Source organism: Panthera tigris, chromosome F2, assembly GCF_018350195.1.
Source record: "Panthera tigris isolate Pti1 chromosome F2, P.tigris_Pti1_mat1.1, whole genome shotgun sequence".
Lineage (NCBI taxonomy): Eukaryota > Metazoa > Chordata > Mammalia > Carnivora > Felidae > Panthera > Panthera tigris.
This window is the reverse complement of record NC_056676.1, coordinates 72,162,696-72,187,238: the sequence shown is the minus strand read 5'-3', so window position 1 is coordinate 72,187,238 and position 24,543 is coordinate 72,162,696. Positions and strand designations below refer to the sequence as shown.

The 24,543-nt window shown below is 47.8% G+C and overlaps 1 protein-coding gene and 1 long non-coding RNA gene across 3 annotated transcripts in view; one reads left to right on the top strand and one right to left on the bottom strand.

Moving 5' to 3' along the window:
* The window catches only part of ADCY8 (adenylate cyclase 8), a 221,129-nt gene that overhangs the window by 72,848 nt on the left and 123,738 nt on the right, over positions 1-24,543 (top strand). Inside the window, exons 3-4 of the mRNA XM_042973080.1 lie at positions 11,130-11,260; positions 23,187-23,298. Coding sequence (XP_042829014.1) covers positions 11,130-11,260; positions 23,187-23,298 — 243 coding nt within the window. The remainder of the gene's footprint in view (positions 1-11,129; positions 11,261-23,186; positions 23,299-24,543) is intronic.
* On the bottom strand, positions 10,970-24,121 carry LOC122234924. 2 transcript variants are annotated; one of them, XR_006212916.1, is made up of 5 exons: positions 23,920-24,121; positions 23,469-23,671; positions 23,221-23,344; positions 19,809-19,991; positions 10,970-11,168 (listed from the first exon to the last, which is right to left on the bottom strand). It is a non-coding gene; the product is annotated as an uncharacterized LOC122234924 (long non-coding RNA). The 2 variants fall into 2 exon arrangements; XR_006212915.1 differs by lacking the exon at positions 10,970-11,168 and adding an exon at positions 18,073-18,367.

Sequence of the window (24,543 nt, the reverse complement as noted above, 5' to 3'; positions counted from 1 at the left end):
TGGACCAAGACACCTGACTTTGCATTCAGGTGCTGCCTTTCTGTGCCCCTTTGTGTGCCTTTGACACAGCTCTCTAGTCTTTCTGTGCCTCAGTTTCCACATCTGTAAAGCAAGGACGATAAAGGTATCATTCTCATGAGTTGTGGTGAGGACAAAATGAGACGATTCACGTACAGAGTTGGACCCATTAGTGCCGGCCAACAGGAGCAGTGGTGGTGGACAGAATCCTATTTTGACAATACGATTGCTATTCTTTCTTAGGCATTTGCTTTGTTAAATAACGTGTGGACTGCTGGGGGACACGAGGGGCTTTTGGGTTGCTGTCCTGTTCTGCTTTTGGGTCTGGGTTCTGTTCACGAGAGCGTGTTTCATTTGTGGAAATACATCCAGCTGTACATCTAGGATACGCCCATGTCCCTCTCTGTAAATTACACTTCAGTTACCGATAAGAAAAAGATACTTCAGTGGCTCCCCTTAGCTTTCAAGGTGAAGTTACTGTTTCTTAGTTTAGCACACGAGTGACTTTAAGACCTGGCCCTTCTCCACATTCAACTATTTGAAGCACTGTGAGTACACCGTCTGTTACATCATCATGGCTTCACTCAGACGATTTCCTCTACTCAAAACCAAAACTCGGCTCAAGAACCACCTCTTCCAGGAAGACTTCCCTGACTGGGTCAAGATACCCTTAATTGGACTCACACTGCCCCTCACCTCCCATCCATCACTGCACTTACCACCCTAATATCTTTCTGTACTTGTCTGAAGTTCAGTGAGAGGAGCAGCCTTTTCCTCATTACATGGTGTCATTTTGAGGGAGAGCTTGAAAAATAATTGATGAATGATTACTTAAATAACTAGACGAATAATATTAAAAGGAATTTCCTTTTTCAGATTTATGATCGTAGAGAGATGGAAATGGATAAAGAGCTGGAAATTCTTTTTTTTTAAGTTATTTATTTATTTTGAGAGAGAGAGAGTGCAAGCTTGCATGCAAGTTGAAGAGGGGAAGAGAGAAACGGAGAGAGAGAATCCCAAGCATATATATATATATATATATATATATATATATACACACACACACACACACACACACACATCTACATATATACAAAGTGCTAAAAATGTGTATATATATGTACATATATATGTGTGTATATATATATATATATATATATATATATATGTATATACCATTTTTTTCTGTTTCATCCCTTGTGCAATTTCAAAAATTGGAAAACTTTTCAGCCTATATACAATAACAGTAGCTTCCCTTTTTTTCTCCTTCTCTTTGCCCACTGCACTGACCCATGTTCAGATCTACTTTCTTTGCTGGAGACTTAGCAAGGACTATGTCACCTATTTTCTGTCTGTCCCCTAGGCTTGCAGTCCATTCTCTAGAGTCACACAAATAATATTACTTCCCTTCTCCCTTCCCACTTAAAAAATCATTGGCTCCCTATTCCCCTATGACCTAAAGACCAAATTCCTTGCCACAATTCGCAAGGGCCATGCCACACTGTTCCCAGTGGAATTCTCAAGTCTCTATTCTGATTAGTCCTTCACAGAGAACCTTTAACCATGGTGAACTCACCCACAAACTTGCCATCCCCTGTCCATCCTGGGTCTTTGTTCATTGTCTGAATGGTCTTCTCTAACTCTAACTGGCAAACTCTTAATTTTTTTTTAAAGCTTCATTTATTTATTTTGAAAGACAGAGAATGTCAGCAGGGGAGAGTCAGAGAGAGAGAGGGAGAGAAGGAGAATCCCAAGCAGGCTGTACACGGTCAGCACAAAGCCCAATGAGGGGCTCCAACTCACCAACCGTGAGATCATGACCTAAGCCGAAATCAAGAGTTGGACACTTAACCCGCTGAGCCACCCAGGTGCCCCTCCTATTTTTTTTAAGACGTGATAATATCCAGCTGGAATATCTCACCGTCTGTGAAGCCAGCAGAGCAAAGTTCAATGCCTGCCTTTACACCTAAGAAAATTCAGATTCAGAAGTATCAAGGAGCTTGCCCAAGATCAGACAGTGGGTCGGTGCATGCCGGAAAGAGACTCAAAATCACGTCTTCCATTTGTGGATTTCTGACCTATATATCAATGTCTTTTTATTGAAAATGGCCCGGTGTTTACTTTTTTCTGTGTCAGAGAAGAGTGGCAAACCTTATGTGAAAGAACCTTTTAGCGCTCTCTAAAAAGACTGAAATCCTCAAGCCGTAAGAAATGCTTAAAAGAAAGATTTTTGGTTTTTTTAATGTTTATTTATTTTTGAGACAGAGAGAGACAGAGCATGAACGGGGGAGAGTCAGAGAGAGAGGGAGACACAGAATCCGAAACAGGCTCCAGGCTCTGAGCTGTCAGCAGAGAGCCTGACGCAGGGCTCGAACTCACGGACCGCGAGATCATAACCTGAGCAGAAGTCGGAGGCTTAACCGACTGAGCCACCCAGGCGCCCCAAAAGAAAGATTTTTCTAGAGGAGCTGCTTGAGAGCAGATTCGGCCCCTCGTGTCTCCTGCGTACAGCAAATGTGTTCTTTATTCCTCATATTTGACGAAATTCCTTTCAGGGCAGCTCAGCATTGTGCCCGACCGTCATACTACTGCCTTTGATTTATCATTGTTTTACCGACCCAGAAATTGCCTTCCTTTCTGTCCGATAATGTAAGAGTTGTCGACACACCAGAGGAGGCCCTCAGCTGTGAATTACCCCGCGTGTGCTAAGCGTCGGGGAGGGTGTAAAACTGATGGCGAAGGCGTGTGATGCCCTATCACGGGTCATTCTGCATTGAAAGTGCTAAAAATTGTGGGGACAGAGTGACCGTGTGCCATCTCTACTGAGCAGATGCCTGGGGAGTAGAGGGGAGTATTTCGGCACTGACGTTGTTTCAAACTGAAATATCAAGGGTAAATGGTGAATGGTGATGATAATAAAAAGCAAAGCAGTTTTGACTATGTTACTATTGTTTTAAATTCCCTGCAGTGAGCCGAGGTCTGTGAAGGCAGGGCTTTTGTTGGCCTTGTGCGCTGGACTCTCCCGGCACACAGTAGGCATTCAGCAATGCTTAAGCAAATCAAAGAATAAGGAAAGAGCCTTGCCTGGGAACTACTAAATGAAGGGACCTGGAAAAATCTTAACTCCTTGAAAATATGAAAAGAAGAATAACTTCCCTGAAACCTGAATTTTGTTACTCGTTCTTTATTTTTTTTTAATGTGAAATTTATTGTCAGATTGGTTTCCGTACAACACCCAGTGCTCATCCCAGAAGGTGTGCGTTCTTTAAAGTGTGTTCCCCGTCGTGGACTACAGATGAGAGAGTGACGCAGCCTCTGGCTTGTGAGCTGGCTGCTGGAATGAATTAAAAGCACACCTGATCACTACTGCTATTTAGTAAGCACCTACTGTATGCCAGGATCTATAAAAGGGGCTTTAGTGTAAACAACAATCCTGGGAGGCAGGCGGTACTATTCCCATTTTGTAGATGAAGAAACTGAGGCACAGAGGGGTAATAGAGGTTATTATGGTCACGAGGTGGGCCAGCTGTTGAGCAAACTGCAAGCTTGCCTGACTCCAAACCTTTTAGTGTTTGTATGTCCGGGTAGAACCAAAGGATCCTGGTGGTCTTAGACCATCACCAAGGAGGCATGGATGGTATGCAGACTTTTCAGCCTCCTTGCCGAATCAGCCTGAAGTGCGTATATGGAATACGCCTTCAGGAGCCAGTTCAACAACGGCTTCTGCACCTCTGTGCTCACCCTTACCTTTCAGAAATGGTAGCAGTTCCGCGTGAAAATCCTATAAAATCCCTCTGTGATACAAACTCAAATGCCAGAGTCAAGATTTTTGGTGATAAAAACTTAAGAAATTTTAATTTTTACAAGTGCGGCTGAAGCTTTTCACCGTGTACCACAATTGCCTTTTTAGATTCTGTCTATGCATTCTCCCCGTATTTGCTGTGTCGTGTTCCTCCTCTAAGAGCTTTAAGTTTTTACACCAGTGCACAATCAGAGTTCTGAAACAGCGCTTAAAATACAGCATGCATGCCGGTGAATTTCATCGGCACGTGGGCTGTGGTTCCAGTATGCTAGACCCTCTCTAATTCTTTTACAAATACTAACTCACTTAATTCTACAGCCCTAGCAGATCGATGCTGTTATCACCAGCCCCGATTTACAGATGGGAAAATTGTGGTACAGAAAAGCTGAAGAGCAGGTCCCAGGTAGGAGCGGGCAGGGCTAGGGTTTGCAGCCAGAGCCATGCCTATGACCGACCTTCCTCTAACTTACCCATGTCTCCACGTTCCCTGCTCTGCACCCCTGTGGTCAAAGCGGGATTCTGTTCAGGAGCAGGTGTTTATAGTTTACTCATCCTTTCCTTCCACGAATGTGGAAGGAAGGGGGACTTTAGTTTCTCCCCTCTGCACCCGACCCACCCCTTTCTCAAGGGTCACTTCAGTGATGACCAGTCTCTTTATTGTGCCCCTGCATCTCTGACCGTGAGCCTTAGGCAGGTCTGGATGTTTGACTCCTTAGGCAGACGTGTTAAGTCTTTTTTGTCTTCTTCCAAAATTCTATTTAGATTCTGGTTAGTTAACATACTGGGCGACATTGGTTTCAGGAGCAGAATTCAGTGATTCATCACTTACATACAACACCCAGGGCTCATCATAACAGGTGCCCTCCTGAATCCCCTTCCCCCATCTAGCCCGTCCCCCACCCGCCTCCCTCCACCAATCCTCAGTGTGTTCCCTATCTTGAAGAGTCTCTTACGGTTTGCTTCCCTCTCTCTTTTTTTCCCCTTCCCATTTATTCATCTATTTTGTTTACTAAATTCCACATGAGTGAAATCGTATGGTATTTATCTTCCTCTGACTGACTTTTCGCTTAGCATGATACACTCTAGCTCTATCCAAGTCATGACAGATGGCAAGATTTCACTCTTTCTGGTGGTTGAATAATATTCCATTGTATTTATACCACATCTTCTTTATCCATTCAGCAGTCGAAGGACATTTGGGCCCTTTCCATAGTTGGGCTATTCTTCATAGCCCTGCTATAAACATTGGGTTGCATATACTCCTTGGAATCAGCATTTTTGTACCCTTTGGATAAAGACCTAGCGGTGCCATTGCTGGGTCATAGGGTAGTGCTATTGTTAACCTTTTGAGGAAGCTCCACACTGTTTTCCAGAGCGGCTGCACCAGTTTGCATTCCCACCAACAGTGCAGGAGGGTTCCCGTTTCTCCACATCCTCGCCAGCATCTGTTGTTTCCTGTGTCGTTAATTTTAGCCAGGCAGAGGCGAGGTGATACCTCGTTGTGGTTTTGATTTGTATTTCCCTGATGATGAGCGATGTCGAGCATCTTTTCGTGCGTCTGGTAGTCATCTAGAAGACACGTTGAGGCTTGAACTGAGCGAGACTCTTCTTAAACTGGCCTAAGCTATAAGGGATAAGGACCAAGAGCTCTCAGTGAATGAGAAGTGACAGAGAAGGATGAAGCCAGCTTGGAGGAGAAGCAGAGATCCACATTTAGGGGAAAGAGTCATTATGGGTCCCCTTTGGTTCCCCATACCCAGCCTCTGTTTTACCCTTAGATTCCTTGAGACATCCCAGTATACTTAGGATAAAGCCTGAGTTTTCTGAAGCAGACTAGGGGATCTATCCGTCAACAGAGGAATCTGGATAATATGGCCACTCTTTCCTTACCAAGCCTGTGTTGGGTTCTGGAGGTGGACAGAACACCACCGCGACTCTCAAAGGCTTCACGGACAGACATCTAAACAAGAATTGTAAGATCGCTTCGGTTGAAGCCATCAGGATGAGAAGGTGCTTGATTAATTGGAAAAGTGGGTTAAAGTGGGGAATTCTGAAACATTGTACTTAAACATTTGGCTTATAACTTAAACATAAAATAACAAATTCATTGTCTGGTCTTTTGATATAAAGCCCACGCATTTATTTTTAGCTTAGATCTATTGTTTCTTATTGAGACCATAGCTAACTGGGCATCAGCCAAGGCTTCTAGTTCCTTAACATGGAGCAAGGATTGAAAAGGACTTGCAACATGATCAGAGGGACTTTTGAATTTTTATTACTTTTCCCACAAATATTCATGGCCACCTTGCCCACATCTGATTTGGTGACAGTGTTTTAGCTACCCAGCATTACCGGGTCTTTCCAAAGCATTCGATTGCATTTGCATACAAAGAGCATCACTTGTTCCTACTTGTTTTAAAATTCTAATTTAGTATCTAATTAAATAGAATGAGTGCACCAACAGATGAAGTGACATAATCATGTTTGGGAACAAGCCCAGTACCTCCTGGCCGGCGTGGGGCTACATAAGGCATAGAAACTACGGGCGTCTAGAGAGCTCCATATGAGCTGGGGGAACTTCAGCCCCGCAGTGCTCAGCTGACAGGTGTGAGGGAGGGACTGGAAAAAGTGGACCCACTGAGTCAGGTAATCCAGAGAGTTGGTAAGTGGAGGTCACCCAGGAAAGCCGCTGTTGCAGTAAAGTCAGAGGCCGGTGCAGGTTGCAGTCAGGGCAGAAGTAGGCAGGTCTACGTGGCATAGGAGGATTCAGGGGGAGCTTCGTGGAAGTGGTGTCACTTCCGCAGACCAGTGAAGGAAGGCATCCCAGGGACAGGTCCATTATGATCAGAGGACTGCATGGCCCATCAGAATAACTGGAGGGTTTAACGTTTTATTTATTTTTGAGACAGAGAGAGACAGAGCATGAACGGGGGAGGGGCAGAGAGAGAGGGAGACACAGAATCGGAAGCAGGCTCCAGGCTCTGAGCCATCAGCCCAGAGCCCGACACGGGGCTCGAACTCACGGACCGCGAGATCGTGACCTGGCTGAAGTCGGACGCTTAACCGACTGCACCACCCAGGCGCCCCTGGAGGGTTTGAAACACTGGGCTGGCGAGCCCCTGTACTAGGGATGAGCCCATGCCTTATTCCTGAGACTAAATACCGAATGGTTAGTCTGGAGGTGAAGTTCTCACCCCCTGCTCTCTGCCTCGCTCTGAGTCTTGAGGACCCACTGAGTAGGAGCCCAGCCTCTCCTCTCTTGCCTTTGCAGCTCTCGAAAGGCTACCCAGGACCTCATCTGTGGCTTATAGAGCAGTCTGCCCCACGTCGCCGGGTTATCTGCCCACAGCACTAGTGAGGGCCTGTTCCTGACTTACTGTCCTAGTGCTTGTCAAGCTCCTTTTCGTGGGACCTCTCGGATAGCACGACTATCACATCTTGTGCCTGTCCTCTCTGAGACGGAGACTGTAGGCCCCCATGGAATTCAGGATCCCATCTGCTGGTTCTCTCCTGTAGTCCTAGCAGCTAACTTACTTGTCTACAGGAGAATCTCAGTAAAAATGTGTTGAGTGAATGAATGAATGAATTTCCAAAGAGACTGCATCCCGTAGCTTCCGTACTGGCTGTTGCCCTGTGCCTGCAGCACCTTCTCTGTCCTTCACATCCCAGCTTCAGTCCCCTTGAGGAGTCCCTCCCTGACCATTCAGCCAGAGCCGCCACCGGGCTCGCCTTCATTTCTTCCAGGGTCCATTTGCCAGCTCTAGAACCTTGGCTCTACAGAGGCAAGTGCCGTGTCCATTCTTGTTTTCTGCTGATTCTCCCTGCTCCGCGCTGCATCTGGCACAGAGCCCCTCCTCTTTGACATGGTGAGTGCATGAACCAATGGATGAATTATGAGCCAGGCATCAGTGAAAAAGAACGTGGGCTTGAGTCTTCCCTGTGCACTTGCCAAGTGCATGACCTCGGGCTTCCGGATTTCCCCTAAAACTCTTTGAATCTCCGTATCCTCGTGCGTGAAATGGGACAAGGATTGTAACTTACTCCCTCCTACGATTGACGGGAGGTTTTGATCAGATACCGGATACAAAGCATTTGGTGTGCTACGGTGTGAGTGGTCAGTAAAAATAAGATACTGTCTATAACCCCAGGAGAGGTCTCTTGGTGCCTTGACTTTCACTGCCGTTAACCCCGCTTTGCCTTGCCATAGAGACAGGTCGGTGAGAGGTCTCTCAGTTTGCAACAGCCTGGGAGTGGTGGGTTCTTCCTAAAGCCATTCGGAATCACTGGGGCATAGAAGCCCAGAAGTGCTGTCTGCATGGGGGGCCTGCCCCCCTCTCTCTCTCCCCCAGGACAATCGTCTGCATAAAATAAACCTCTTGAATCCCTCACCATTTCTCACCTGGACCTCCCCCCAGGGGCCACTGTAGCAGTCGATGCCCTGAAGCAGCTTCTGGTGACATGAATAGAGCACACGATGGGAGAGGAAAGGAAGTCCAGGCAGGAGCCAGTGGTGCTCTTTGAATCAACCTGGGTCCCTTTTCATTGCAGATGGAAAACGCCCTGGGGGGGAAAAAAGATGTGCAGACTCTGAGCACAAAGGCCACCCTGGCCACAGTCTGGCTCCAGGAGAGATTCTCATACCTCTGATCTCCAGAGCAGAAAATCAGATATTGTGCCTCAGCAGGAGCTGGGAATTGCATTAAGGGGCCAACTTCCTCATTTTCTTTCTGATTGTGTTTTCAGGGGACTTGAGCGGTATTTCTCAAGCAGTGAACGGATCTGAGGCAAACAAAAGTGCTGACAATGGGCTTTTTTAAGTTTATTTATTTGTTTTGAAACAGCGAGAGAACCCGTGGGAGAGGGCAGAGAGAGAGGGAGAGAGAGAGAATCCCAAGCAGGCTCTGTGCTCCATGCTGAGCCTAACACAGGGCTCGATCTGATGATGGTTGGATCATGACCTGAACCGAAATCAAGATTCGGACGCTTAACCAACTGAGCCACCCAGGTGCCCTGAAAATGGGCTTTTATAGGTAACACCACTGACTGGAGACTGGCAAGTCTGGGTGCTGGAGAATTTTTCTCTTAGAATTTTAGTTTTAAAGTCTCCCATGAAGGCATTGATATCATCCTTTGAGGTGAGTGTGCATTGCCACTTAAAGAATCTGTTTAGGGGCACTTGGGTGGCTCAGTTGGCCATGATCATCAGGTCATGATTCCAGAATCATGGGATTGAGTCCCACATTGGACTCTGCCCTGAGCGTAGAGCCTGCTGAGGATTCTCTCTCTCTTTCTCTCTGTCCCTCTTACCTTCTTATGCATACTCTCTCTCTCTCTTTCTTTCTCTCTCTCTCTCAAAAAGAAAAAAAAAGTCTGTCTAGCAAATAATCATCCTGTGCATGGACTGTGCTGGCCAGGGCAGGGAGTCCAGTCATGATCTGGGCACAATCTCTGCCCTCTGTGTGTTCACCATTTGTTTAGGAAGTATTTATTGAGTGTCTACTATTTTCAGGCACTGAGTGCCCCGCAAAGCCATGATTAGCACCTACTCCCGTCCAGCAGCGATGCGCGAGCAAGGCCACGGGTACCTAGGAAGTTGGCAACAAGCACTAATGAGCACAAAATGGATATGGTGCAGGGGCGTTTGCAATAAACATGCTTCTCAGTCCCACTGTGAGACAGCCTTCAAGAGAGGAGAAGCCTCATCGTATGAAACTCTGTAGGCCCTTCACTAATAAAGCCCCTTGCGTGGGAGCCGAGTTAAGTAGAGCAGAGGGGAGAGAGAGGATTCATGCCAGGCCCATCTCATGTTTTATTTCATTGAATTTTCGCAGCAACCCTGGGAAGTAGATGATTTTATTGCCGTTTGCCAAATTAGGGAACTAAAGCACAGAGAACGTAGAGCTCGCCGAATGCTACGTGACTATCGGCCATGAAGACAAGGTCCAGACTCCAGTCACCCTCAAAACCCAGGGCTTTCCCACCTCCGCTGCCACTTGGTCACTGTGCAGGCCATGCGAGTAATTTAATCTCTCCTGGACTCCGTCCACGCAAGGCCAGTGATAATTTGTCCCTGCTTAGTGTCGGCGTTTTGCAAATGGATGGTGAAAATCCTTAAGAGCCATAAATAACTATAAAGATACGAGAAACTTCAGTGTTGGGAATTCACCTGTCTTAAGCTCAGCTCCACATCGCAGCAAACTGTAGAGCAAAGAAGCCAGATCCCTGCCTGGCCCCCACAGCACACGTCTTTTTAGGATTTGGTTCTTGTGGCCGGTGAATCAGTTGTTGTTTTTTTTTTTTTTTATCTACCATGTTGATTGCAACAGAAGAACATTCTTCTGTCAAGTGTTAGGTCCCTGCTCTCAGGCCGTGTGTGTCTCGTTTCTGTCCTCTTGATAAAGAGGCAGTACCTCCTAACCCTGGTTTTGTCCCCCATTTCATTAATCGTAGCACGTTGTCCCCATCAGGGAGACTCGGAGCCTGGCCCTCCCCGTGGTCACACCCTCTTTTGCTCCTCCCATCGCAGCTGCCAGGCCTCGAGGTCTGGTCTCAGCGTCACCTCTCACCTGGACCACTGAGCAGCTTCCCCACCTGGTCTCTCTGCCTCTACCCTGGGCACCCTCGTCACATTTCGTTTTCCGAACCACAGCCAGGGTGATCTTTTAAAATGTAAATCCACAGTGGCCTCCAGTTGTAGATGGAATTAAGTGCCACAACGTCTTACACAAGCATGGGAGACGTGGCTACCCCTGCAACCTCATCATCTGTCACCCCACCCCTCTGTCACCACCCTCCAGCCACACCATTGCTTTTTTTTTTTTTTTTTAACATTTACACCCGCTGTTTCCTCTCCCTGGACCTCTCTTCTTCTTGCACTACACAGGGCTGGCTCATTCCAATCTTTCAGATTTCAGTTTAAGTATCAGGTCCTCCAAAAGGTCCTTCCTAACCTGATTTGAATCGTGTCATCAACCGCCGCGCTCTGTGGCCATGACCTGTTCTCGCATGGCACTCGCCGCATTTTGTGAATGTGTATGGGTGCATTTGAGTGGGTGATGTTTAATGATCGGATCCCTATAAGCTCCACACTCCTTTGGATCACCACCGTCTACCCAACATCCTGCACAGTGCCTGGCAAATAACACGTACTCAGTAGATACTTGTCATGTTCAAGGATGGTGTGAAGTTACCAATTCCTCCAGAAGGTCAGCCAAGAGCCCCACGACTTCTACGTGGTGCATGCACCCATCTCAGACTTATTGGGGGGCCTGACGAGACTATCCGTCTCCTTTGCTTTGTTGTGTTCCAGGAGCGGCTCGTGCTGTCTGTGCTTCCCCGGTTTGTCGTCCTGGAAATGATCAATGACATGACCAATGTTGAAGACGAGCACCTGCAGCACCAATTCCATCGGATCTACATCCACCGCTACGAGAATGTCAGGTGAGAAAGACAGCGCCCTGACCCCTGCTCTGCACTTGATCTGTGTGTCACTGGCTGCTCTCGTCAGACTGCCATGACTTCTGTCTGGCTGAATGCCAGTGCCTTTCTTCATTTTGCTGATTAATTCATTAACCAGTGACTATTCATCATAGAGTTCATTTCCAAATTGAGGCTCGAGAAGAATGTCAGAGAAATACAATTCTGTCGGCTTGCCTGCCTTCACATTTCGAGTGGAAAAGCAAAAGCCTTTTACATTATGATTAAAAAAATAATTCCAAATGCAACCTAGAGACTTCAGGGGTGATCACATTGGTCTCCTTCTTATAACTTTTTTTAAAACAATGTAAAATGGATTACAGCTCAGTTGTTGTTTTTTTTTTTTGCAAACATATTTGTGGCCAACCATCCATCCATCCATCCATCCACCCATCCATTCAACTATCCATCCATCCATCCATCCATCCATCCACCTGCTTACCCAACCATCTACCCATTCACTCATCCAACTATCCATCCATCCACCCATCCATTCACCTATCCATCCATCCATCATCCATCCACTTGCCCACCCATCCATCTACCCACCCTTGCACCCACCCACCCTTCCACCCATCCATCCCTTCATCCATCCATCCATCCACCCATCCATTCACCTATCCATCCATCCGTCCGTCTGTCCATCCACTTGCCCACTCATCCATCTACCCACCCTTGCACCCACCTACCCTTCCACCCATCCATCCCTTTGTCCATCCATCCATCCATCCACCCACCCATCCATTCACCTATCCATCCATCCATCCATCCATCCATCCATCCATCCTTCCTTCCTTCCATCCACTCACCTACTTACCCAACCATCCACCCATCCACTCATCCATTCACCTATCCATCCATCCATCCATCCATCCATCCATCCATCCACCTACCCATCCACTCACCTATCCATCCATCCATCCACCTACCCATCCACTCACCTATCCATCCATCCATCCATCCATCCATCCATCCATGCACTTGCCCACCCATCCATCTACCCACCCTTGCACCCACCCATCCTTCCCCCATCCATCCCTTCATCCATCCATCCCTCCATCCATCCATCCATCCATCCATCCAGTTCTACTTCTTCCTTGTGTAAAAGCTTGGACAATTTACATACTTGAATCTCAGGACCAGTCCCTATAAAATGGGCATTTTAATAGCCACCTTGCAGGGGTTTATGTACATAATGTGAGTGAAGTTATATACAAGGCATAGAATAGAGGTAAGCATACAGTAGAGCATTAGGCATCTGTAGATGGTTTTAGACATATGTCCTAATTATAAGCAAAAACAACAGATCCAAGTCTGTTAAAAGGCTGCCTAGTGGCTCATAGAATAATTGGGGAAGGATGGAGAGGCAGGCTCAGCAAATGAGGCAGAGCGAAGCCAGAGCAGAGCCAGAATCACAGCAGAGCACTAGGCCAGTGAGGATGCTGCCTCCACTGTCCCTGAAGAATCCACTGCTTGCGCTACCAACTCCCTCACCCTCCCCAACACAGCTGCCACCTCTTGGAATCCTCCTGCAGCCCCCGGGATCTGGATGTGGTGGCCTTTGCCCTGCCCCCACTCCCCGTTCCCCCTGCCTGTTTGCATTGCAAGTTAGAGCCTGGGGCAGATGTGTCTGATTGGCTTAACCCAGACACTCACCAGAAGTGCCTGGAAAGCAGATACCTGACATGGGCATCTTGTACAATAGAATTATACCTCCCTCCCGCTAAATATCAGAGGGCAAACATACCCAGACATAGGAGAACATTCTATATGCTAAACAGCTCTAAGAGTGACCAATGTACCCTCTTAGCTCCTTTCGTCCTGACCTTGGTCTGAGGGAGAAACAGCTTTTCCTTCTAACCAGCATCTCTGGGCATTCACCTGGCATGCTGGGACACGCATTTGAAAAGAAGTCCAACAGGGGCGCCTGGGTGGCTCCGTCGGTTAAGCGTCCGACTTCGGCTCAGGTCATGATCTCAGGTGCGTGAGTTCAAGCCCCACGTTGGGCTCTGTGCTGACAGCTCAGAGCCTCGAGCCTGCTTCAGGTTCTGTGTCTCCCTCTCTCTCTGCCCCTCCCCTACTCCCTCTCTCTCTCTCTCAAAAATAAAGATTAAAAAAAATTTTGAAAGGAAGTCCAACAGCGATCATGATTCTAACACAGCAGGCGTCTCAGTAGAGGTCATTCTCAGGATTTTGTCCAAGACTAGAGCTCCACTGGTGTAGGTGCCTGGGTCTGCAAAGCAGCCTTTTGTCAAATAGCAACTCCCATAAAAGATACTCCCCAGATGTACAGATTAGTCCCGTCGATAATGAGAACTCATCGATGCCAGTTGTGGACAACAGGTTCAGGGAGGTGCCTATAATTATAATACAGTGTAGGATTCTATTTTTAAAGTAAGTAAGGCTGTTAATGGATCATATAAAGAGGAAGAGCTAGGGGGAGGGGAAGGGGATGGGGGTGATAAGAGAAACCTTCCTAAAAGACATGATTCTTATTTACCTTATTTGAAATTGAGCCAGCTTAGTGAAAAATATCAAAGAAAGGAATCCCCAGCCAAAGGATTCGTACAAGTGAAGGCTGAACAGTGAGATCTATCTATATCTGTATCTGTATATAATATGTAACATATATCATATGTATGTGATTATTATATTATTTGATACTGATAATCGGTTATCATTATGTATAGGATACGATATATGATATGATACATGATATATGTCATAGAATATGATAATATATGTTATATGATATATATACATCTAAAAATAGGAAAAGAATATTATGCAAGTGCCTGTCACCATGAAGAAGGCAGGGGGAGGGGGAAGGAGACAATTACTTTTAGTAAAGAAAAAAAGGAAAAAAATAAACAAGCCTGCACAGCCACACCAACTTATTCAGGAGCCATAAGCTCAATAAACGATGCGTTTGGTGTTCTTTTCTGCATCGATCAGTTTCCAGTGCTTCCCTTAGTCGGGAACAGCTAAGGTGACTTCTGCCCTCCCCACTCCACCTATTTATTTTTTTTAATTTTGTTTAATCTTTATTTATTTTTGAGAGAGAGAAAAAGAGTGAGGCAGAACATGAGCAGGGGAGGGGCAGAGAGAAGGAGACACAGAATCTGAAGCAGGCTCCAGGCTCTGAGCTGTCAGTGCAGAGCCTGATGCGGGGCTCGAACTCATGGACCTGAGATCATGACCTGCGCCGAAGTCAGATGCTTAACCGACTGAGCCACCCAGGCTCCCCTAACCCATTTATTTTAAATCATTAAACGGACTTCTTGCACTGGAGACCCTCTTGCAAAAGTATAGACGGCACCAAATTAGAATTGGGTTTGCTTCCCTGTGCTTCTCAGTGGCCTCAGCCCCAGGCAAAGGAGCTGCTTCTAACAGAAGAGTCTGCGGACGCCTGCTGGCACACTGGGGGCTCTCCTGCCCTCACGGAGGCTGGGGGTGGGGGATGCCCAGAGCCTCCCCCTGGAATTGGGAGGGTGAACTCTGGGAGAGAAGGAGGGGCCCCTCCGGCCCGCTGCAGGGCTGCTGGAGACTAAAATAAGATGAGAGATGAGAAAAGTACAGACTGCTCTGCCCTGTTCCCCAGCACCCAGAGCACCTGCTGCGGTGTGGGGAGCAGTTTCTAAATTATTTCCAATCCCGTCTGGCTCTTCAGGGCAACCCACCTCTGCTCATTCTTTCTTCTCTGTTGCTTTTACTGCTGTGGTTGTTTGGTGACCCTTCCCTGAAAACGGTCTGCTGTAAACGTCTAATCCTTGATTGTGTTCCATACAATCCTTTGTCTCCTGTCGCGTATGTAGACGCGAATAGGTGGGTATAGGTTATGGTAAGAGGTGCCCTTACCGTGCTCAGGGGACTGAGAGCCAGGGGACTAGGCTTCTCATTCCAGAATGCATTCTCTGAGCCACATCCCCTGCTAGACTTTGGGTGCATCATTTCATCTTTGGGGACCTCAGTTTCCAAAAACTGAACTGTTTGAAATGGACAGAAACTTTGGATTCTCCTGTTGATTTCAGCCCTGTGCATCTGAGATTCCAGCAGCATCCCTCTGGAGCCACACCCAGCCGCTTGGTGCCCAATTCCTTTTATTTCTCTTATTTTCTCCCGTATATTTAAGACGCTTACGTTAGTTAGGGTAATACTGTGTGCTCACTGCTCACACTCCTGGTCAGTGGGTGACTTGGAGACAAAGGCCCTCCCCTGAGCCTCGGCGTTTTCAGTACTCAGCTCTCGGAGGGAGAAGGGTAGATTCTACTGTTGAGACCGATCGCGTGGCCCCACGCAGACACAAGAGGAGAACACAGTCTGGGGCTCGGCGGCCTTTCCTAGCGACAGGGGAACGTGGATGTGGTGGACAGTTAGCTTCTCTCCCAAAGCTCCCTTCACCTTCCTCTTGCCCAGCCCCACACCATACAAACTGGCATATTTGCTATGTGAAGTCGGTTAACCGTCTGACTTGTTTGGATCCACTCAGGAGACAAATTTGTCTTTGCCTTTCCCGGTGTACAGTTCAGTGAGCCTTCATCAGGGATCGGAAGACCCTCAATTTTACAGGCTTACTCAGCCTCCCCAATTTCTGGGTTGGCTGTTATTCCCAGCCGGCCCTATCCACGTGTGCAGCCACGACGTGTACCACGTAGACCAGAGTTTCACGCACAAGCGAAATGCAATTGAATGCGTCCAGAGAACCTGTTGGCTTTTAGGACCTGTCTGCGTGGCAGTCTATTAAATACTCTCTGATTCCCTAGAAGTGCATACCCTCCACTTATTGAAGACGACGTTGTGATTTAAAAGTTAACTGGAGGGGTTGGGGGGTGGGGGGGAGGCGCATAGGTGTGGCTCAGTCGGTTCGGCATCCAACTTCAGCTCAGGTGGTGATCTCACAGCTCCTGAGTTCGAGCCCCGAGTCGGGCTCTCTGCTGTCAGCACAGAGCCTACTTCAGATCCTCTGTCCCCCACTCTCTCTCCGTAGCTCCCCTACTCCCTCTTTCTCAAAAATAAATACGTATATATATTTTTTAAGTTACCTAGGGTTGCCTGGGTGGCTCAGGCAACCCTAGGTAACTTAAAAAATATATATACGTATTCTTGATTCAGCTCTGGTCATGATCTCACAGTTCGTGGGATCGAGCCCCATGTCGGGCTCCATGCTGACAGCGAGGAGAGGCTGCTTGGGATTCTCTCTCTCCCTCTCCCTCTGCCCCTCCCCTGCTAGTGCTCTCTCTCTCGAAATATATAAATAAACTTAAAAAAATAAACAGAAGCTACTACTTGTAGGTAGATCATTGCTTCAGTGATCTCTTCTTTATTATCAAGAAAATGGAAGCTCAGAGAGGTTAAATAAGCTTCCCAAGGACACACAGTTAGGAAGAAGAGTCTACATAGAGCCCACGTTCCTAGCGATTCTTTTGAACTTTGCTAACGCTTTCTTGAGGTCTCTATTTGCAGAGTGACTATTAGGTAACATCGCTTCCTTTTAGCCCAATAAACAACGTATCTAAGCAAATTAGATTTGAAAATTAACATGGCCTCTTCAGTACATTCTAAAATGAATATACTCCGGGGCGCCTGAGTGGCTCAGTCGGTTAAGCGAACGACTTCAGCTCAGGTCACGATCTCGCGGTTTGTGAGTTCGAGCCCCGTGTTGGGCTCTGTGCAGACAGCTCAGAGCCTGGAGCCTGTTTGAGATTCTGTCTCTCCCCCTCTCTCTGCCCCTCCCCTGCTCAGGCTCTGTCTCTCTCTGTCACAAAAATAAATAAAAACATTAAAAAAAAAAAAAGGACCTGACCTTGAGCTCACCACTTGGGGATAGCAGAATGAGCAAATGCAGGGAAGATCAGGGCCCTGGTTTCTGCTTCTCATCTTCTACCCAACAAGCTGTCACTGCACAACCATGACTTAAACAGGTGCTCCCCCATCCTGCGTGTGCACACGAATCACTAGGGGCTCCTTTTAAAGCAGAGTCCGATCCAGTGGGTTGGGGGGGTGGGACCTGAAATTCTGAATTTCTAACCAGATTCCCAGGAGATGCCAGTGGTGGCCATAACCACACTCTGAGAGAAAAAAAAAAAGATTTAATTCTAAAGATTTCTGTTTTGATTCAATTCAGGAAGCATGTCATGAGGCTACTGTGTGCTAGGCAGTTGGGACACAGAAGTGACTTTCTTCCTGTTTTTTTAGTTAGTAAATGGAGCACACTCCGTCCTAAGTGACTGTTATCAAGTGTTAAGCACCATGACAGAGGGGACCGCAGGCTGGGAGGGAGGTGGAAAAACAATGACTGGCTGTGCTTAAAGAATTTTCTGTAAAAGCAAGATCTATAGAACAAGATCTACAGGGCGTCTGGGTGGCTCAGTCGGTTAAGCATCCACCTCTTGATTTCTTTTTTTAAATTTTTTTAACTTTATTCATTTTTTTTTTGAGAGACAGAGAGAGACAGAGCATGAGCAGGGAAGGGGCAGAGAGAGAGGGAGACACAGAATCTGAAGCAGGCTCCAGGGTCCAAGCTGTCAGCACAGAGCCCGACGCGGGGCTCAGACTCACGAACCGCGGAATCATGACCTGAGCCGAAGTCGGACGCTCAACCGACTGAGCCACGCAGGCGCCCCTCTTGATTTCTGCTCAGGTCGTGATCTCATGGTTCATGAGTTCGAGCCCCGTGTCGGGCTCCACCCTGAACAGGGAGCCTGGTTGGGATTCTCTCTCTCTCTCTCAAAATAAATAAATAAACTTTTAAAAAAGCAGGATCTAAACACACGAGTGGGTTCTTGAAGGACAAGTAGGAGTTTAATAGGCAGCAGCAGGGAGGGAAGCTATGTCAGGGAGCAGGTACATCATGTCCAGACCCAGTTGCATAAAGCACAGTGTGTTCGGAAAACCACCAGCAATTGGATGGTAATGGATCGCTGAGCACATCTGAAACCGTTTTGACCTTTGAGCTCTGCAAATCCCATTTCTTCTGTCAGTAGGCTGCATGCTCCGTAAGGGTTGTGATGGTTCTTTCTGCTCACCACTATAATTCCACTGCCTGGCACAAGTAGGCATTCAGTTACTTCGCTGTTGGATGAATGACGGGATGGATGAATGAATGAATGATTGAATGGATCATTCTCGACATAGATATTAATAGTTTTGGGCGAATGACTCTGTTGAGTGGGTTGGACTAGGTCGTCTATGGGCCCTTCTGTTTCCACCTGCCATGGCAGTGACCGTCCTTACTTTGAAGGTGGCATACTACAGTGATAAAGGGCATAGATTCCAGGGGCGCCTTGGTGGCTCAGTCGGTGAAGCGTCCGACTTCGGCTCAGGTCACGATCTCGTGGTTCGTGGGTTCAGGCCCCACACCGGGCTCTGTCTCTCTCCCTCTCTCTTTGCCCCTTCCCTCCTCTCTCTCTCCCTTTCTGTCTCAAAATAAATAAGTAAACTTCAAAAAAAAAAAAAAAGTATAGATTTCAGAGCCGGGCTGCCTGGTTCAAATCCTGGCTTTCCATGTCTGGGCAGGTTACTCAGGTCTCGGTGTCCTTATCTATCAAATGGAAATGGTCAAAATAAATCCTACCTCATCGATCTTTGTGAGGAACACCTGTGGAACTTGGGACAGTATTTAAAATCCACAGTAGGTACTCTGCAAATCGCTGGTGCTCTCGTGGTCTTTATGTCAACAATTAGGAATTCCTTTAGCTACAAGTAGCAAATGATCTAATTAATGATCCCGCTTTCTCCTCTGTTACCTCTCTTCCCTCACTGTCTCTCAAAAGCAATCATGCAATCACAGTCCATTTTTGTAAAATAGTAAAAAGAGCTAACGCGCTTATGGAGCACTTACTGTATACCGGGCACTGTGCTAAGCAATTGCCACCCACTTATCTCCAGTTCACAAATCAAAGGCTTAGAGAAGCTTGGGACGTAATAACCCAAGGTCATGGTATTCGTAACTGGTGAGCTGGGCTCTGAACTCTGATCTGTCTAGACTCCAGTCCTGTGCACTTGGCCCCATGCACTTGTCAGATGCTGTGCCACCAGATCGCTGTACAGGACAGCGGCTGTGCAGTGATTGTTCCAGAGCAGGCTTTATACGTTACAGATCTCAAGGCGTCGTCCCCAGGTTTAAAACCCTTCACTAGCTTTCCGTCACTTTCAGGACAAAGTCCGTGCTCTTCAACTTGGCTTACCAGCCCGTTGCCAGCCATCTCTCACTCGGACGCGGTCTCTCCCCCTCTTCTTTCCCCGACCTCGTTGCTCAGTGCCACCTGCTGACGAGCTGCCCCTGAATTCTTGCCGAGCTGCCGTCCATTTGCCACACTTCAAGCCGACCCCAGCGTGCGCTGATTCCTCTGCTCAGACCGTCCACCCTTCTGCACGCTTGGCCCTCCGGCAAGTCCCACGGGCCTGCAAAACTTGGCCGAAACTCTGATGCCTTGGGAGACTGCCGATTCCCCTGTGACGGGTCACCCCCCAGAGTGTCCTTCCGCCAGAGTACAGAGGTCCCCTCCCTTACCTGCGGTTTCCGTTTGCCACGGTTAACTGAGCCCGGAAGTAGATGCTCCTCCGCTGACTTAATGTCAGAAGGTCAACGGTAGCCTGACATTGTACCTGCATCACTGCTCTTGCTTCATCACGTGACGTAGGCATTTTATCATCTCTCCTCACAAGAGGAGGGGGTACAGGACACTAAGATGTGCTGAGAGAGAAAGAGGGCGACCGCATTCACGTAACTTGTTACGGTATATTGCTGTAATTGTTCTGTGCTATTACTATGGTTGTTAATATCTTCCCGTGCCTAATTTACAAAATGAGCTCTGTCCTAAGTAGGTATGTATAGGAAAAAACAGTCTACTTAGAGTTCAGTAGTAGCCACCGGCTCAGGCGTCCCCCGGGGTCCCTAGACTCTGAGCATCTTGAGGACACACGTGGCCTGTTTATTATCACTCAGTCCGACTTCCTAGCACCGTGTGTAGCCAGACACATGGGAAATGTAACAATCGTTGCTAAAATAATTAAGGCAGTGAATAATTAATTCAACCAGTGGTTTTTTTAGAACTGGGGCCTGAGGATTCCAAATGAATCCATGAATGCACTCAGGGAAAGTGTCCTTGAAGTAAAGTGCAAAATTGTGAATACTTGGGCACTTTTAGAAGAGGGAGCTCAGAGCCTGTATCAGATTCTTTTTTTTTTTTTTTATTTTTTAAACATTTATTTATTTCTGAGAGACTGAGAGAGACAGAGCACGAGCAGGGGAGGGGCAGAGAGAGAGGGAGACACAGAATCTGAAGCAGGCTCCAAGCTCCGAGCTGTCGGCACAGAGCCCAACGTGGGGCTCGAACCCATGAACCACGAGATGACGACCTGAGCCGAAGTCGGACGTACAACCGACTGAGCCACCCAGGCGCCCCCAGAGCCTACATCAGATTCTTAAAAGGGTTTGTAATGGAGAAAGATTTAAGAACCACTGAATACCGGGGGTAACCAACGTAAGTCAGCAAACATTCCGCAATGTTTTCTGGCTAATTAACCTATTGCATTAAAACTAAGTTACAGTGATTGCAAGATGCCCATTATTTTATGCCACTTAAGAAACGCCCCCGAAAGTTTGACAGGCCGCTAAGATGCTATTCTAGCTTGAAAGATAAAATCTGAGAGGTGTTCTTTTTTTTCTTTGTTCTTCTGTTCTTTTGTTCTTTTTCTTTTTTGTAATGTTTGAGAGGGGGAGGGCAGAGAAAGAGGGAGACAGAGGATCTGAGGCAGGCTGTGTGCTGGCAGAGGCAAGCCTGATGCAGGACTCGAACTCACGATCTTGAACGTCAAGATCACGGCCTGAGCTGCAATCAGACGCTCAACCAACTGAACCACCCAGGCACCCCAAGTTCTTTTTCTTTTTTTTTTATTTTAATGCCAGTATAGTTAACAGACCGTGTTGTGTAAGTTTCAGGTATACAACACAGTGATTCAGCAACTCTACACTATCCAGTGCCCATCATGATAAGTGTGCTCTTAATCCCCAACCCCTATCTCACCCATCCCCCACCCACCTCCCCTCCGGTAACCGGCAGTTCGTTTTCTATGATTAAGAGTCTGTTCTTTGGTTTCTGTGTCTCTCTCTCTCTCTCTCTCTCTTCCCTTTGCCCATTTTTTGTTTTCTTATACTCCTCATAGCAGTAAAACCGTACGGTATTTGTCTTTCCCTGACTGACTTAACGTCACTTAGCATAATACTCTCTAGTCTATTCATGTTGTTGCAAATGGCAAGATTTCATTATTTTTTTTTTGAATTTTTGATGTTTATTATTTTTGAGAGAGAGACAGAGAGACAGAGACAGAGCATGAACAGGGGAGGGGCAGAGAGCAAGAGGGAGACACAGAATCTGAAACAGGCTCCAGGCTCTGAGCTGTCAGCACAGAGCCCGACGTGGGGCTCGAACTCACGGACCGCGAGATCATGACCTGAGCTGAAGTCGGACGCCCAACCGACTGAGCCACCCAGGCGCCCCATGTTTATCATTTTTGAGAGAGAGACAGAGAGACAGAGACAGAGCATGAGCAGGGGAGGGGCAGAGAGCAAGAGGGAGACACAGAACCTGAAACAGGCTCCGGGCTCCGCGCCGTCAGCACGGAGCCCGAGGCGGGGCTCGAACCCACAAACCGTGAGATCATGACCTGAGCCGCGACTGGACGCTTAACCGACTGAGCCACCCAGGCGCCCCGAGATTTCGTTATTTTTAAAGTCTGAATAATATCCCGTTGCCTTTCTATGCCACACCTTCTGTATCCAACCACCTATTGATGGACACTTGGGCTGCTTCCATAGTTGGCCTATTGTCAAGAACGCTGCAATAGCAGAAGGGGCCGTATATTTTTTCAAATTAGCGTTTTCTTATTCTGGAAGGTACACAGCAGTGGAATCCCTGGATCGTATGCTAATTCCCTTTGTAATTTTTTGAGGACCCCGTGCTGTTTTCCGCAGCGGCTGCACCGGTTTGCATTCCCACCAGCGGTGCACAAGGCTTCCTCTTTCTCCACATAGAGGTGCCTCTGCTTTTGCATGAGTCGCTGAGGGAGGACAGGGCCCTACAGTGCAGGTGGACCATCCCCACTCAGCCCCGCGCTACCGGGCGGACTGTGAGGCCAGTCTCCTTGCCTCTCTGAGCCCCGGTTTGCTTGTCATCCTAATGGAGGGAATAATGCCGTCCCTGCAGGGCGCCTGGATGGATGAACCAAGGCAGTGCTCCCACGGTGCCTTGCTTTCAGAAGGCTTTCAAGGACTACCCCCTTCCCTCCCTTTCCTCGCCCCTTATGCCAAACCACACGCAGAGAGAAGACCTCGTCTCACTTAAATCCTTAGTAAATGTGAGAGTTTTTAGGTAATTAATTCTTCCGCCTGAGGTCTCCTGGCTCTGGCCACCTATTCTCAGAATTTTTGAAAACTGCCTGCCTCTCCTTGCCTGCGATGTTCGGTATGCCGTTTGCTGGAGATGATGGGACCTTTTGTTCTTTTGTCCCGGGTGTCCGTTTCACTCTGTGCTCATGGCAGCTGCCGTGTTGTTGGTTGGGAAAATAGAGAGGTACTCCAGAAAGCTTCGTTTCGCTTTCCACAACAAATCGATCTGTTCCTAGTAACAAATCCCCTCCTGGGCTGTTTGCCGCAGCCCTGCACAGGAAGAAGGGCTTGCCGTTGTCCCCTTGCCCTTGCTGAACCCCCGGGGTGGACTCCCTCTGCTGAGATGTTTGGGAAATACCGACACATTCCTCCTGACTCCCCGGCAGAGAAAGCTAGAATCTCAGACCACAGTAGATTTATTTGGGTGGGGTTGACATCTTCCAGGACGGATTAAAATATTAATGTGCTTTCTCCCTGCCCCATCCCTTCCCTGTTGTCTAGTATTCTTTTTGCAGATGTTAAAGGATTTACCAACCTCTCCACAACCTTGTCTGCCCAGGAGCTGGTCAGGATGCTCAACGAGCTCTTTGCCAGATTTGATCGACTGGCCCACGTGAGTTGAATTTAATTCCCTCCTGGTCCTCTGTGGGAGTGAGGGGCTGCGTGTGGAATTAGGGAGAGAAAGACTCAGGCTTCATCACGGGGACCTCCTGTTCCGCGTCCTCTTCCCCGGCACGGACTCCTGACCCTCCCACCTCCTGGGAACCGGGGTTAATTACTTACAGATCTTGAATGGGAGGTGCGTCAGATTGACTTTCCCAGCTGAGAGATAGCCGATGAAGCGACAGTGAAGCCAAAGCTCTTTTTATGTGTTTTCTGCTCCCCATCATGTCCCCGCTGCGTGTGGCCAGGTGCCATCCAGTGCCACCTCAGTTTGGTTCGTGCAAGGATAGCCGCCTGCAGCTTCCCAAGCCAACTCTAGCCATCTGAAATGACTGTTATTGGGAGCCAGGAACCTGCTGGACCCCCATTTTGTTTGACGTGATCTAACAGCTTTCTTTCTAGCCAACAGGACACTACCTTTATTTTCTAGCTGGCTCGAGAGAACAGGCTAAGGGAGATAGACATTTGCTATCAAAACACAGGTTCCTAGTCCCGAAGCCACCCAAGTTGGGGAAGACTGTCATCCGCACCCTCTATTTTAAGAGTGGGCTTTGGGTTCACCCCGGAATACCTTAATTTCCTTCTTCATCAAGTGTGTAGATCAGTGCCAATGTCACAGGGCTGTTGAGAGAATCAAAGGTAAATGCATCCCTTGGAAGTTCATTTGTAGAGCATCGGCGTGTCTGAAGTTAAGGCTGCCTCCCTCCAACGAGGGCCATTCGTGCTTGCATCCGAGTCAGAGAAGACTTTCTGGAGAAGGCGACTCTTGGACCGAGTCTTAAAAGTGGGAAGACACATACGATAGAATACAGTTCAGCAACAAAAAGGAGTCAACCCCTGAGACACGCAGGAGTATCAGTGAGCCTGCAAAGCAATATGCCAAGTGAAAGAAGCTAGACCCAAAAGCCCAGATGGCAGGACAAAGGCGTTTATACGACATCGTAGAAAAGGCGAGATTATAGGGACAGGAAAGAGACGCGTGGTGGCCGGGAGCTAGAGGTGGACGGAAGAGACGAGTTGCACAGACAGACATGAGGTGCAGTGGCTTTGAGAGTGATGTAGCTGCTCTATGTGCCATCATCGCTGTGCCCCATATCAAAACAGTACGTTTTATCGTATACCAATTCGCGAGGCGCGGAAGGCAGGGAAGGTGGATATTACTGTCGAGTCATGTAACAGCTCACAGGAATTGATC